This window comes from Coffea eugenioides, chromosome 1, assembly GCF_003713205.1.
Source record: "Coffea eugenioides isolate CCC68of chromosome 1, Ceug_1.0, whole genome shotgun sequence".
NCBI classification, from domain to species: Eukaryota; Viridiplantae; Streptophyta; class Magnoliopsida; order Gentianales; family Rubiaceae; genus Coffea; species Coffea eugenioides.
Window position 1 is genome coordinate 15279220 of NC_040035.1, and position 16291 is coordinate 15295510.

The 16291-nt window shown below is 38.1% G+C and overlaps 1 protein-coding gene across 1 annotated transcript; it reads left to right on the forward strand.

Moving 5' to 3' along the window:
• The first annotated feature begins 10033 nt into the window (after positions 1-10033).
• LOC113768407 lies at positions 10034-12103 on the forward strand. The gene is made up of 2 exons (XM_027312751.1): positions 10034-10339; positions 10613-12103. The coding sequence occupies exons 1-2, from the start codon at positions 10034-10036 to the stop codon at positions 12101-12103; spliced, it is 1797 nt and encodes a 598-aa protein (XP_027168552.1).
• Positions 12104-16291: the final 4188 nt, after the last annotated feature.

Here is a 16291-nt window from a genome sequence, read left to right on the forward strand (position 1 = left end):
ATGTAACTTATACCGTTTCGAAGCTAAGACACAGGGTTACAATTTTCATGAAGATTACTTAGTCCAGTTTCCAATGCAACCTAGTCAAATCCCCAATTTACAGAACCAAAATCCAACTAGTCGGCTAATTAACCGCACTGCACTGGAATGGTCATATCTCAGGTTACCAAGGTCCGATTAAGGTGTTCTTGGAGGCGTTTAAAAGCTAAGACAGAATACTAAAACTTTTATGTTTTTTCAAAAGGCTAAATCCCAACGGATTATAGTGAATAAACACAACCAAATAGACTAAACTGTCCACGCGGAACTCTGGAATGTACCCTAGAACAGCGAGGGTATTTTCATCTTTTCACAAGCTACATAGCTATGATTGAGCTGAAATTTTGTAGACACCTATAAAATACCATTATATACAACTTTTATGTTTTAGGCCAAGCCTAATTTGGCCTCTAACTATGAGTACTAAAACCAGGCAGAACTGAATTAGGAAATTCCAGAAATCTGAAATTTTTGGTTTCCAATGAAACTCTCTTCAATTCCTTGTTCCAAACTCTACCAAAGCCCCTTATATAATCTTATATATAACAACTATCAACCATACAACAATTTTAGGCAGAAATTAATCAAACCCTAACTTGCTTAAATCATCCAAAATTCATCACAACAACTTGCATATCTTGTAATCAAGCCAAAACATGAACTAGATAGCATCTTAAACCAAAATAAAAGAATCAAAGCCATAAATCAGACTTTATACCTCAAAAACAAAGCTTGAAAGAGTGATTCTTCACCTCCTTTAGAAATTCTTTGGTTCCACAAGCTTCCCAACTCACAACCCACACTTTAATCGGTTTAGTTTTCTTTCTTCTCACTTGGATAGTGCAAATCAAGAAGGAAATGGTTTTCTCTTGCTCTCCCTTTCTCTCTCTTCTTGTTCGGCTATGGAGCAGAAATAATGAAGGAAAGATGCAAAAATTGGGGTTAAAAAGGAATACTAATCTCTTGGTCAAGAAACCCTTAGGTACCACCTTTCATTTTTCTCTTTCTTTTCCTTGCTATTTTTAGCCTTAAAATTCAGTCAAGCTAGCTGGAAAATAAGAAGATATTTTGCTCAAGTATTAATGAGCTCATGCGGTAAGAAAGTGGTGGTCAAGTGGTGTGTTCAATCGGTAGTGCGCGGTACCCGTCGGTTCGCGCCGTTTTTCTTAAAAACACACGTACTAGGGTTTTTACTTCCTATTCACTAACCTTATATCATTGCTCCTAATCACATATTATTTCTTACTTAAAAGTCACTTTTAATCACCAAATTTAATCCTTGCTCTATACCGAAAATTCATCCGGCGAAAAATCGCGAAAACCCTAATTTTTGCTCCAATCTTGAAACCAAAAGTGAAACCCTACTTTCTAGGTTTATTTACACTTATTGTGGAATGATCCGGGTAGTAGGGCTTTAATAATTAATAATTTCCAAATAAAAGGCATTTTTGAGAAAAAATATAAGAAATTTGCGAGTCCTCACACCTAATCTTTGAAAAAATATTTTTTTGTCCCAAAAAATTTTTCCATTTTGCAATTCAGTCCCTGATGAATTTTGACTCTCTTTATTATAATTGTTTCTTTCCTTTAATAGCTAATTATGTTACTTTTGAGTATATTTAACTTGTAATTTTTTTAGATATTCTTAAATTTCTTTACATTTGACACATTAAGGTGAATTTAGTATTTTTATCATTATTATTATTTTCAATTAAATTGGTGCCATGATTCTTTTGTTCATTTTGAGTATAAATAGGGCAATTTGACTCCATTTAGTCACCACTTCAAAAGGGAGGTACCCCTATTATTATTTCAATGTCAATTACGTGCTCCTATGTGCTCCTATGTGTTCCTATGTGTTTATATATTTTTATATGCTTTGTTTATTTGATTTGAATGTTCATTTAAATTTTCTTATGTTTGTTTAGTTAATTTTATAATTATTTGAGAGGCATTTAAATACCTCAAAAATGTAATAGATAGGATAATTATATTTTTTTATTATATTTTTCCCTTTTAGAATTGTAGTTAGGCTCCTCGATGTAATAGGTAGGTTGTGTGTTATGTGACTTATGTGTTATGTGCCTTACCCGCTTTCCTTAGGATTTTTGTATCTAGATATTATGCTTATGTGTTACGCGCTACGTGCTCTTATGTGTTTATTTGTTTTAATTTATGCCTACTTGTCTTATTATATATTAAAAATGCATGACGTCACCACACTAGTCCAACACTAGTTGTAGTTTCTCGCTTCGTTTACTTGCTAGTCCAACGCTAGCAAGGATTTTTAAAAATGGGCTAGTCCAACGCTAGATCCCTAGATCGTCCGTGCGTTAGAATCATTTTGTGTGATATTCATTACATTTTCATGCATATTTTCATTTTTAGGATCTTTTCTCATTTGCATGATATTCCCTATTATATTATCTCCTATCCTCTATATGTGTTAATCATATCATTTAGAATTGCATCTCATTTAAGAAATTGTAAATAAGCTAGGTCGTTTGCTTGTTCATAGTAGGAGAATTATTTTTCAAACATGGGAAATGGATGATTATAACTCTTTAGTTTAAATACACCATCGATCCCTGTATAAAAATTATTATGTCACGAGTTTTTGTCTCCCGTACCCATTATGTTGCATTTCTATTCTTTGGCCACTTATATCTAGATATATAATTTAAGTTTCTTTTCTTTTCTTTGAATTTCATTCATGCATGCTCTTGACCCCTTCAAGGAATTATTTTGGCCTTCGCAATTAATGTGATTGGTATCAATTAAACCCTTGAATGCACATTTTGTTCCTTTTGATATTTTATAAATTTAGATTTGTATCCATCTAGGAAACATCCAAATGTGATAAAATTAAGGGTTAGATTAGAAAAATTTTAACTAAATCACGCAACTAGCTTAGACTAAGTTGAAAGGGTGCCTTGGGTTTGACTTAATCGAACATTTGCCTTCCATTTCTTCAAACGCGACTCACGAACTCGTTTTCTCTTGTTTTCAAAGACCTGGAGTTGTCAAAAGGGTTTTATCTTATTTTATTTTTATTTTTGTTAAAAAATATTTTTTGGGTGACTTGGTAAACCAAAATTTCATACCAAGTGGCGACTTCTATTTTTTCTTAAAAACCCTTTTAGACTAAATTTTGGACCCAAATTGTCGCATTCTTTTTAAGTCCCATTCTAGGTCCTTTTTCATTTATTATTAATAGAATCACATCTTTTATAAACACTTTTCATTTTCCATCGCGAAAAATGGGGCGCAACAACTTGGCGACTCCACTGGGGACGCTAGAGAGTCCAAACACTTGGTTTAGTTGTCTTTTCTCTTTCTAACCTTTTCACTTATCATATTTGGATGTCTAGGTTGCATATTTCTTTTACTTTTCTTTTTTCTCATTTTTAGGATTATTGCATTTCATGCACGCGATCGTCTCTCGATATCCGCATATGCGATGATTTGTTTATTTATTTTCATTTATTTATGTTTATATACTTGTATCACGCTTGCATCTTGGGTGGGGGAATACCACTTTAGAACCTTCACGCGTGTTTTAATTATAATCCCTCCCTTCAAAAGGAAGCACATCATATGTGCATGCATTGCTTTTCACCTATTTTAATTTTCTCGTGGGCGCCATTCCACATTTCCCTGTAGGAGTAGGATCGATTTCCTTAGGTATACGGATGGTGTGCCATGCGCCCATAACGATGCCTAAGAGATCACTCAAAAAACTGACCGAAGGCCTTGGGATTGATGACCCTTTGCCTTTTGTCTGAAGGCTTGGGAGTCTAAAGCCTTATCAAGTCTAGATGCATTAGTAAGCCAAACCTTATACATCCATATTAGAAATTACCTAGGATAGAGTCAACATTACCCAATTAGTAACACTAGACACGAGGGGAGGGATTCCACCCCTCTTTCTTTGCTTTCTTTATTTTTCATTCTTGTATCATTTATTGTCCTAACGTGTTATGTGTTATTTGTTTAACTGACCTCTTCTTGTTTTCTCTTTTTCTGCATACACAAACTTTAGAAATAAGAGTCCTGGTATGGTACTCGTTTAGGATAAGACCGCCGTTTATATCAAGCATGTTTAAATTTTAGTTAACAGCATACGCATATGTACTGCACATCATTTTAGGCTTACCCTGGCATTTAAATGGGGCACTTTTAGGTCATGTTTCAATTATTTTATTGTATATTTAATATGTTTTAATAAATTGTCATCATGCATTAACCATAGAGGGAATGCCGCATAGGAAATCTCATGTTAGGAATAAGCCACCTCATGTTTCGGATATGTAATCCAATGAGACTTGCATGTTTACAATTTTGTATTACCTAAGGGGTAAAATCCCGATGTAAGGTACTAAGACTGAAATTTCTCCTCAGATGGCTCCGTGCAGAATGTTGAACCAGATGCCTCGGTAACTAACAGATTGGAAAAATAATATGACACATGAGGTGAAAAGACTGTTCATGTATGTAGGACATTTACCGAGTCTTCTAAACATAACCCCAAATGTTGCAATCATTCAAGCTTTGCTTGGGTACTGGGATCCCGAAGGTTCTATTTTCTGATTCGGTGAATGTGAACTAACACCAACTTTAGAAGAAATAGAAGGATTATTGCAGATACCTGGGAAAGGTTATCCTATGATATATCCAACTAGTGAAACAAGGGAACAATTTTATAGGTATTTGGGATTAAGGCAAGCTAGTATGAACCAACATCCGGATATGAGATCGTGCCCGTAAGAGTTTCTGTATGAACGGTTTGGAGAAAGAGGGTCCTATGAATAGTATCGAACCGATTTTTTCATAAGTAAAGAGCAATGGGTAGAGAAGCAAGTGCAAGCATTTGGATTAGTTTTGATCAATCTGTTGTTGTTACCGCAGAAGCATGGAAAGATCATATTTTTCACTATCAACATGGTTCAGAGCCTATTTTTAGGAATTAATGGAATGACCCCTACCTTGGTACCTGTAATCATTGCCAACATCTTCATGGCCGCTACTGAATGTCAAAAGAAGAGAGGTTTCTTCTATGGGTCAAATTTGATACTCCAAATGTGGACAATGGAGCATCTAGTGAAGAGAACGCTCAATCCTTTGGGATTTTGTCTCCCCGCAGAGAATTGGATCGAACCCCACCGAGAAAGAGTCAAAAAGTATTATCGAATTGCATCTCCGAGTCAATTTATTCAAGAGTTCGATAACTTGACACCTGATAAGATACAATGGGTTTTGGATTGGACAAAAGTTAGGAATCCGGTTTTCACAACTACCCAACATAGTTTTATCCCCTTAGCGGCACCAATGGATTGGTCGCGTATGCTCCGCAAAGAGTCATGAGGCAATTTGGGTATCTGCAAAGAATTTCGATGATACAAGGGATTGGAAATATCAGACTCAACATAGTTGCTTAGAGTCGGAGCATGGTATTGGAAGCTTGGAGAAATCTTCGTAGTTTAGAGAACTTGCACTTAGATCAAGTCAACAAATTGGAACCTAAGGTCATTTCAGAATATAATGAATATAATGAGTGGATCAAGCTGACAGTCGAACAAGCAAGAGAGAAGTCACAGTCTGCTTCCGCTAGCCCTGAAGAGCAGATAGACAAGCTGAAGAAAGAGCTCGAGGATTATCAATTGCAACTTATAGTGGCCGACCATGCTTTGGAAGACGCCCGAACACAATTAAAGTGGGAGACAAAAAAAACTGAAAAGTTGTAAAGAGCACTATATGCATTTGACAAAATCCAAGAAGGAATTCGGAAGCTTAGTATAGGAAGTTCTAAGGAGTCTCAACATACTAGTTTACCAAGGCATGAGGGTTTTGTAAAAATGGTCAGCCGAACCATCAATGAAGCTGTAAAAAATGATTAAACTTGTCAGTGATTAATGAGAATTTCTACTTTGATTTCTACATTCACTTACAGGTTTGAAATTGAAAATTTACCCTGAAAGCATTGCATCATGTTAGGCCGACCCTGGTGTAAAAAGGGTTCCCCCATAAGATATGCATCCGAATTATTTAAATATCTATTAACTCATTTTTTTTCTTTTTTCTTGAATAAATTACAGCAATTTGACAGAAAATTCACTCTTAAATCCGTTTCTTTTCTCCACTATCAGGTATTTCTCATAATAGCTACCCGAAGAAGTGCCTTGAGACAGCCTGTAAACATGAGTTCAGTACCAGAAACTTCGGAAAGATCTGCTTTGGTTATGTCACCGGACTTCACAGCATTAGGAGCTCAGTTAAGTGAGGTATTTGGCAAGTTCAATGAGTTAAGTGTTGAAATGGCCGCACAGAGGCGTGTAATTGATCAGTTGGTCACAAGCAACAGTGGTGGTGATATCTCGAATGACCAAGGACCTGTCGATAACCACCCGCCTGCACAAGACCATCAACCACCCCACACATCCAATACCCAAACAACTTTCCTTCCTCCCTTCGTTAATCCTCTTGAAAATACCTTTACCCGACTAAATTCAGACATTTCCTATATGCATCCGAATTATATATTGATAAATCCAACTAGTAACCAAATCCCTCAAACCCATCCACAAACCAATCTGAATGTTCCCCCTAACCCTCAGGGACCCCACCATCACATTATAAAGTCTTTTGTACTGGATACTGTATCTCAAGGGAAGACAGCGATGGAGGAACAACCAGCGCCTATTGACAAAGATCTGTTGAGAAGGTTGGATAGATTCGATGATTTTATGAAAAAGAATCAAGGATTGAGCAGGCATGGTGGGTTGGATTACGATGAATTGTATCTTTTCCCAGATATTCAGCTACCGTTGGGATTCAAAACTCCCAAATTCAGCAAGTATGATGGAACTGAAAATCTTAAGACGTATCTCAAGATGTTTGCCAACAAGTTAGGTAAGCCCATGGATGATGAAAATCTACCTATGCGTCTATTTTCGAAAAGTTTAAAGGGAGATGCTCTAGATTGGTATTCAAATCTGAAGTCTGAAGAGGTCAAAACCTGGTTGGATTTGTCAACAGCCTTTGTGAAGCAATATGAGTTTAATTGTGAATTGGCACCAACACGAACAACACTGGAGGGTACAAAAAGAAAACCATCGGAAGATCACAAGACCTATGCAAAGTGGTAAAGAAAGTTAGCTTGTGACAGCCCCACCTCCCCCTAAGGCGAACCAGAGGGTTCGGCGGGCCGCCTGCCCAACTCTCGCCGGGACTCAGTCGTTCACTAAAGTCCTCAAATAAATTGCAATACAAATCTCAAATATTACATCAAATGGTCCACAAATATACATCCACGTCTCCAATAATTACATGTCACAAATGCAGCGGAAACTAATCCCAACTATACATAAAATGATTCCAAATCCAAACTGTACAAAATATATGCCATCCAGTCACGTGAATAAGTACAACAAGTCCTTCCTTCGCGTTGAGCCCTGTGGAGGGGAATAAAAATATTTTTGGGGTGAGCTAAAAGCTCAGTGAATAACCAGTAAAATCAGTAATCAAATCGGTTTAATAATAGTTCATTTCAATGATGTCATAAATCAAATGATAAGTCCAAAAACAATTACGACATTTACAAAACATTAAATATGGAGTATCAAGAATTCAAGAAACATTTATAATGGAAAGCGATAGTAACATTCATTAAAAGGATACGGGTGGCTCCCAAGCCAATTCTTTTGTCGAGTTTGATCACTGGTTGACCCTTAAGATCCTCAGCTACACAGCTCACTTCTCTTGCCCAAGTCACGAGCAATAAATGCTCTAAAATATTTTCAAGCAATAAATGCTCTAGTTCAAGCAATAAATGCTCTGGTTCAAGCAATAAATGCTCTCAAGCAATAAATGCTCTGGTTCAAGCAATAAATGCTCTCAAATATTCACAAGCCATGAATGCTCTATAACAAATCATAAAAATCATATTTCACAGGTGTTAATAGCAACTAATGGGGTTTAGATCGAGTGCGATAAAGTACACGCTCGCCTAAGTGCCCATTCATAGTAAACTCATTTTTGTATTGAGTTACACAGAAATCCTGATCACTCACATACAAGTACGCATGATATGCAAGGAAATAGTTCAAAAGTAACTTTGGAAATAGGTCAAAAGTAAATAAGACAAGAAAACAGTTCAAAAGTAACTTTGGAAACCGTTCAAAAGTAAATAATGCAGGAAACGGTTCATAATTAACTTTAGAAATAGTTTGAAGTCACTCACCTCCACGGCTCAGAAATCATCCATCATAGAACATCGCCTTGCTCAAATTCAAGTCTTAGATCACAACCTCAATGCAAATAAGTCCCTTCAAAGTTCGGACAGCACTTCCCCTAAATTTGCTTACTTTTCCAGCCATCATGGCTTCATTATTTCCTCAGCCAGTCCCAAAGGTACACACACAACAACAAGTTCATCCAATAGCCATTCAGCAAGCTCCAAGTAGTACTAGCACAAGTCAAGCTAGGGAAAAGTCCGGAAATGAAAGTTAAGCTCAAAACCAGAAAAACAGTTTTGACGTCCTTTTGCGGTAATGGCACCAAAGGTACTACGAGTATCGGATGAAGGTACAAGACCCACTGTTTCGAAGCTAAGAGATAGGGATACAATATTGTAGAAGGTCACTCAACCCAGTTTTGAGTGTAACTAGGTCAAAAATGCAAGAAACTACACCAGAACCGGAAAAACAGATTCACAGAACGCATTCTAGCGGAAACATCATAAATCAGGCTATCCAAGTCCAAATCTAGAAATTCCAAAACCAGCTGAAAGTTAAGAAACAGGGCTAAATTTCATCAGAAGGCCTCAACAACCAATTTGGAAGAAATTCCAGCCAAAAGAACCAATTACAGAAGCAATTCTCCAATTCGGGTAAAACCAGGACAGCAAGGGTAATTTAGACTTTTCACAAGCTACGCTGCTCCGATTGACCTGAAATTTTGTAGGCACCTTTAAAATGTCATTCCCTACAACGTTCATGTTTTAAGACAAGGCCAATTCGGCCTCTATCTATGACCTAAAAATTCGGACAGAATGTTCCTTCACAAAACCGAATTTTCTGAAATTTCTTCCAAAACAGAAATTGATTGCAATTGTCCACTTTTTCCACCTCACAGAGTCCTTAAACATCATTTCCAATCATCATACATGACCCCATAATCATATTCATATGAAAACCGAAAAATCCCCAAAAATAATAAAACTTCACCAATTCAACCAAAATCAAGATATAATCCATAAAAGTGCATCTTATACCACCACTAATCATGATTTAAGCATCAATTAAGGAAGGAGAGGGGTCCTTCACAACTCACCTTAGCAACACAAGAGATAGAGCAACTAGCCACCTTAGCTTTCCAAACAACTTCACAACCAAGCTCAACTCCACCAAACTAAGTGGTTTTATGGAGTAATTGGAAGATTAATCGGTTTAATTGAAAGATTTGGCAAGATTGGAGACTAGAAAATTGAGAGCTTTTCTTTCTTTCTTGCTTGATAAGGGCCGGCCAAGAAGCTTGTAAAATGAAGCTTATTTTGGTCAATTTTTGGTATTTATTTGGTAAAGGTAAAGGTAAAGTCAAATGGTCAAAGTCCAAGATTAAATCACAAGGTGACACTTGTCACCTTTTGGTTTAAAACTTATCTTTTTATCTCTCCAATACAAATATCTTAACACATTGTAAAATAATATCACTTAATACAAAATTTCAACAAGTTGTCAAAAATATAATGCATTTACCGCACTAGCGGGTCCCACGTCCAAAATACGCTCTTAATTTCTCAAAAACTAACCGATACTAGAAAAATCATTTAAAAACTATATTTACTCATAAACTTTATCTGGAGAATTTTTCTAATAAAGAAACTGTAGAAAAGGCGGGCGATTAAATAAAATAAACCCTAGAAAATTAGAAAATTTTCGGGTTCTCACACTCATACTTTTCGGGGCGTCACATAGCTGCCAAAGTGGAGCCTTCTATGACTGAGGAGGAGATTGTTCGTACTTTCATCAAGGCTCATGATCCACCTTACTTTGAAGAGATCTTTCGCATGACTGGAAGTTCGTTTACTGCTATTATTAACAAGTTGGAGGAATACGATGAGTTTGTCAAAACAGGAAAGATTATCAATGTATCGTCATTAAAATTGCAATTGGATGCTCTACAAAATCAAAACAGCAATGGAAAAAAGCCCCCATTCAAGAAGAAGCAAGGAGAAACTACTTTTATATGGGATCAAGGCCCTTCTTTCAGACCCAGAATCCGAAACCATCCCACCTATTCTGTTCCTTATCCGTATTACACCAACCCTCAACCAGTCTACCACACTACTACCCAATTCTATCATTTCCGACCAAGTCACTTGAATACCTCACCGTTACCTCCAACCCCACAACCTGTCTTTCAAAATCACACTCATCCCATTTACCATCCCAGACCAACCCTACAAAACAATAACCCTTCTCAAAATCCTTTTCAAACCAATAGAATTCAAACTCAGAAGCAATTTCGAACCTTCACCAACTTGAGCCGACCAATTGATCAATTGTATGAGTAGTTAAAAGCAGCTGGAAAAATTGGCACCGTTCCTCCTAAACTTTATCCCAAAGGCATTCCTCCAGGTTATGATGCGCAGGCAATTTGTGCTTATCATTCTGGAAGTCCATATCATACCACTGGCAATTGTTGGGTTTTAAAACATAAGATTCAGGACATGATTGACTCTGGAGACATTCTTCTCAGAAGAAATGGAGAACAAGGACCGAATCTCAGTAAGAATCCTTTACCTGAGCATGGGAGCACTGTGGGAGTTATCATCGCTGATGGAGATTTTATCGATCCCACTCAGTACATTGTAGATGAAATTAAGGTGTTTGGCATAATGGAGGCTGATCACGTGAGAATGAGAAAGTTATCTTCTGTTGAAAAGTCCATGGCCAATGATAATGTTGAGAAAAAGTTGAAATCTTTTGTATTTGAAAAAGAGGAGTCATGTATAGCGGAAGGGGGAGTTTCTAAGGTTGACAAATCTCCTTTTATTCTGGATCTACCATCTTTTGAATGGGATATATCAGAGTCTGTCATTCTTGAATTTCCAGAACAAATGCCTATTAATAACTTACAAGAGGTGCCATGGAACTACGAGGAGTCTATTCTGCTGGTTGGAGATAAAAAATGCTTAAAGGAAGAGATATATGCTATTACCACGTCTGGGAGAATCATGGAAAACTCTGAAATTGATGTTCAGTCCAGGGCCAGGGTTAAATCTCCGACGCCCAAGCCTCGTGTGTTTGAAAATGAAGCTGTGGATTTTCTGAACATGCTAAAGAGAAGTGAATACAAAATAGTAGATCAGTTGGCTAGGAGGCCTACTCAGATTTCTTTTCTGAATCTTCTCTTGACCTCTGAGCTACACAGAGAAGCATTGCTCAAAGTCCTAAATGAAGCTCAAGTCCCTAAAGATATTCCAGTGGATAAATTTTCTAACATCGTGGGGAATGTACTTGCTGTTAATCATATTGCCTTCTCCGATGATGATCTGACTACAGAAGGGATCGGACATAACAGAGCCTTATATATATCAGTCCGCTGCAATGGAAAGCTGTTGCCAAGGGTTTTAGTAGATAATGGGTCAGTATTGAATATCTGTCCATGGAACACTCTCACCAAACTTGGATTTCTTGACATTAAACTCCGTCCATCTGCAACTATGGTTCGAGGATTCGATGGGTCAAGAAGGGAATCTATGGATGAGACAGATCTGGTATTGGAGATAGGCCCTACTCAATTCCAAATTACTTGCCAAGTAATGGACTTCTCCAGCGTTTACAATATTTTGCTTGGAAGACCTTGGATACATACTTCCAAATCAGTGCTATCTTCTCTGCATCAAATGTTGAGGTTTATTGCGAATGATCAGCTCATTACTGTGTTTGCTGAGGATGACTGTACCATGATCATTGATGCAAAATTCAATGGTGAAAACAAAAAAAGAACTCCAATTTTATCTCATCACGTTGCTGACATCGTCTCTATGGGATGGGTGTGACAGCCCCACCTTCCCCTAAGGCGTACCAAAGGGGTTAGCGGACTGCCTGCCCAGCTCTCGCCAGGACTACTAAAACGGTAAAACAGTAACTCAAGGCGTTCGGGAATCTACTAGCGCGCTTAACCAAACCAACAAACGAGAAACGGAAAAATTGGAAATCCAAAACGTAAAGCAAATAGAGCATTGCCACGTCACAAACCACCAAGGCCCAACTAAAAACAGGTAACTTTCAACAATCCCCAAAAGGTATATATACAAGCCAAATATATTACATAGAACAGGAGTACACACACATTGTTACAAACCACATTCGTGGGTTTACAAGCCAAAAGGAAACATTTAAAATCCAAGTACAAATAAAGTTTCCAACTATTGAGGAGCTATACAAAATCTTTCAACTAGCTCTACGCAACTCATCTTCAAACTCAAAAGTCCAAAAGGTAAATCCCTGTAAGGAAAACAAAATTCACGGAGTGAGCTTTCGCCCAATGAGGTACCGTCACGTAAGTAGATCGGGATCACATAAACACAAGAATATTCAATCCAAATACATACGTCTAGTAAGCAAAAGCAACAATACCCAAGTATCAGGAATAAAAGGATACGGATGGCTCTCAAGAGCCCTTTTCCTCTTTTGCCATGCTTGATCTTATCTCATTGACTCTCCGTCAACGTATACCAGGTAATCATGACCGTAGACTCCTCTTTACTCCATTTATCCGTCCACCTCACTTTCCCCTTACCGGGCCCGAACACCAGACAGTACAGAGTTGGTATTACTCGAGTATACCGGAATCAAGGGTCTCATACCCAAAGATTCCCAAATACAGTCCCCATGGCTTGTCAAATGTCCCCGACCAAGTCCTTACTGGCTCGAGTCCATTGACTTCCAATGAGGTAGAGCTCAGAGTGAACAGTAAAGTTGGTATCCAAGCGATACCAAATCCAGTACAGTCAATAATATTCAAGTAATATCATAAACAGTCAAGTAAGCTTAGTATAATAACCAGTCAAGGAGGCTAGAGAGTACGAGAGTGGTAAAGTACACCCTCGCCTCACCTAGCTCAAACAATCATCACAACTAGTCCAAACCACAGAATTCAAGTACAAGAAAGCCACGGAATAACAAACATGTGAGTAGTACACTCACCAAGTTTAACAAAGAAATTTCACAAGTTTTCGCCCGACGTGAGCCTCGGATCACCGGCACGCCCTATAACAATCAAGAAAGTACAATGAAAACTCAAACACAAGTCGAATACCTTTTTCTAGGAACTATTAAGGCAAGACCCAAATATAGCTTGGAAATGAAAAATACATAACATTTAGGGTTAAAAGGAGAAACAAACCCAAAACCGTTCATTTCTAATCCATCTCAACCCAACTCACAAGAATCTAATACCCTAGACACTCGGACAGCATTTCCCCTAAAATTTCAGCTTTTCCAACCTGCAAGACAACCAATAAAACTATCCAACACAACCACAAGCACCCAAACAAGTCATAAGCCATTCAATATACTTCATTAGGGTCACAATACCCTTCAATGATAGCCAATTAGAAGTTCAACAATCAACTCTAGAAAACCCCCAAATTGAAACCCTAAATCTGAAATTTTCCGCACAAGCGGAAATTTCCCGCAATTAACTTCAATTAACGCACAAGAGAGCTATAAAACACCATTTGGAACCATCAATTCAAGCTCAATCATAATCAATCATGAAAAACAGAAAAATTCCAAGAAAAATCAGAAAATTAGGAAACTTCACTCCAATCCACCAAATCTTCCGGAAAATCACGTATATAACTACTATAAGGCACCAATTGGCCAAAATTAAAACCAAAAGATGAGTTCCAAGCAAGATACCTTAGTTCTTCAAGAAAGGTTGTAGCTTGTGAGGTTTTCTTCCAAACCAACACCACTAAGTTCTTCAAACACTCCTAGGAAGATGATTTTATGGACTACTTTGGGAATTAATCGGTTAGTTTTCAAGATTTGGCAAGAATTTGTAGATGAAAGGTTGAAGAGTTTTTCTCCTTTGCTCTCAAGAAGTTTCGGCCAAGACAAGGCTGAAATGAAGAGCTCTTGGTCAAAATTACACTTTAAATCAAGTAAGGTAAGTTTGGTCAAAAGTTAGGCAAGGTTGGTCCAACCAAAATTGGACACTTGGCACTTTGTCTTGCTAGAGTTATCTTCTTGTCTCCTCAGTATTAATTCATCTAGGTAACCTCCAATTATCTCCTAACACCTAGTACTTAAATCCCTATATGCAATATTTAACCGAATCGGCCGAATTTCTCTCACTTAATGCACTAGCGGGTCCCACGTCCAAAATACGTTCCAAATTTCTCACGAACTACCTTATACTAGAAAATGATTTTTAAACTATATTTACTGATAAAATGTTGATAAAAGTAATATAATAAAGAAAATAAAAAAAAAACGGGTGCACAGGAATAAAATAATAAATAAATAAATAAAATTTTTTTTTTCTGGGTTCTCACACTCTCTCCCCCTTAAAGAATTTCGCCCTCGAAATTGCTCACCTGGGTTACTAAATAGCTCAGGGTATTTCTTTTGCATCTCTTCCTCCAACTCCCAAGTTGCCTCTTCTATTCCATGATTTCTCCACAAAACCTTCACTAATGGAATTTGCTTATTCCTCAGTTCCTTAATCCTCCGATCGAGTACTTGTACAGGTCTTTCTTCGTAAGTAAGTGCCTCATCTAACTCAATCTCCTCTGGTCGCACAACGTGGGTTGGATCAGGATAGTATTTTTTCAGCATCGAAACATGGAAGACGTCATGAATCCGAGATAAACTTGGCGGCAACTCGAGTCGGTACGCTACCTTCCCAACTCGTTGGAGAATTTTGTAAGGCCCCACGAACCGTGGTTGAAGTTTCTTTCCTCTACCCGCAGTGACGCTTCGTAGTGGTGTGATTTTAAGGAAAACACGGTCTCCCACTTCGAACTCCAAGTCTTTCCTTTGGTTATCTGCGTAGCTCTTTTGTCGGCTTTGAGCTGTTTGGAGTCTTTGACGGATCAATTTAACCTTCTCTTGTGCATCCTCCATCCAAGGAATGGTTGTTGGATCTAGAGCTTTCTTTTCCCCTACTTCATCCCAATAAATGGGCGAACGACACTTCCGTCCGTAGAGAGCTTCATATGGTGCCATTTGAATGGACGAATGGAAACTGTTATTGTAGGCAAACTCTACCAAAGTCATATGTTGACCCCAATTACCCCCAAAATCCAGAATACAAGTCCGTAACATATCCTCGAGGGTTTGAATGGTTCGCTCTGACTGTCCATCCGTCTGGGGGTGATAAGTGGTACTAAGGTTGATTTTGGTCCCCAAGTTCTCCTGAAACTTTTGCCAAAACCGCGATACAAAACGAGGATCTCGGTCTGAAATTATACTCACTGGAACCCCATGCAACCTCACAATTTCATTCAGGTACAACCTAGCCAACTTATCCATGGAATCCTTCACATTCACGGGTAAGAAATGAGCCGATTTGGTCAACCGATCAACGATCACCCAAACGGCATCATGTCCTTTCTGAGTTCTTGGCAGTCCAGAAACAAAGTCCATCGTGATATTTTCCCACTTCCATTCAGGTATCTCAAGAGGTTGTAACAGTCCAGAGGGTTTTTGGTGTTCAGCCTTGACTTGCTGGCAAATCAGACAGGTTTGGATATATTGAGCAATCTCCCTCTTCATCTTATCCCACCAGTACAACCGTCGCAAGTCTTGGTACATCTTATTACTACCAGGATGGATCGTGTATTTCGATCGATGGGCTTCCTCTAAAATTTCTCTTTTCAGGTTTTCATTATTGGCTACCACTACTCGGTTCCTATACCTTAAAATCCCTTCAGGACCCAAATTGAAGTCAGGTAGTGCTTCCTTTTCCACCTTTTCCTTCCACTTTTGTACCATCGGATCCTTCTCTTGGGCTTCTTTAATTCGATCGAGAATAGCAGATGTCACCCGAATATTCCCAAAAGTTACTTGTTTGCATCCCAGTCTAGGGTTCCACTCGCTAGCTGCTCCTAACATTTCCCACTCCTTGACCATTAACCCTGCTACTTGAGCCTTCCGACTTAAGGCGTCCGCTACTACGTTAGCCTTACCGGGATGGTAGTTGATCGTGCAGTCATAATCTTCTAAGAGTTCCATCC

Coding starts and splice junctions, on each gene's coding strand:
- LOC113768407 (XM_027312751.1), top strand. CDS start 10,034: ATGACTGAGGAGGAGATTGTTCGTACTTTCATCAAGGCTCATGATCCA. Junction 10,340..10,612: donor GAAACCATCCCACCTATTCT/GTTCCTTATCCG, acceptor TTGTATGAGTAG/TTAAAAGCAGCTGGAAAAAT.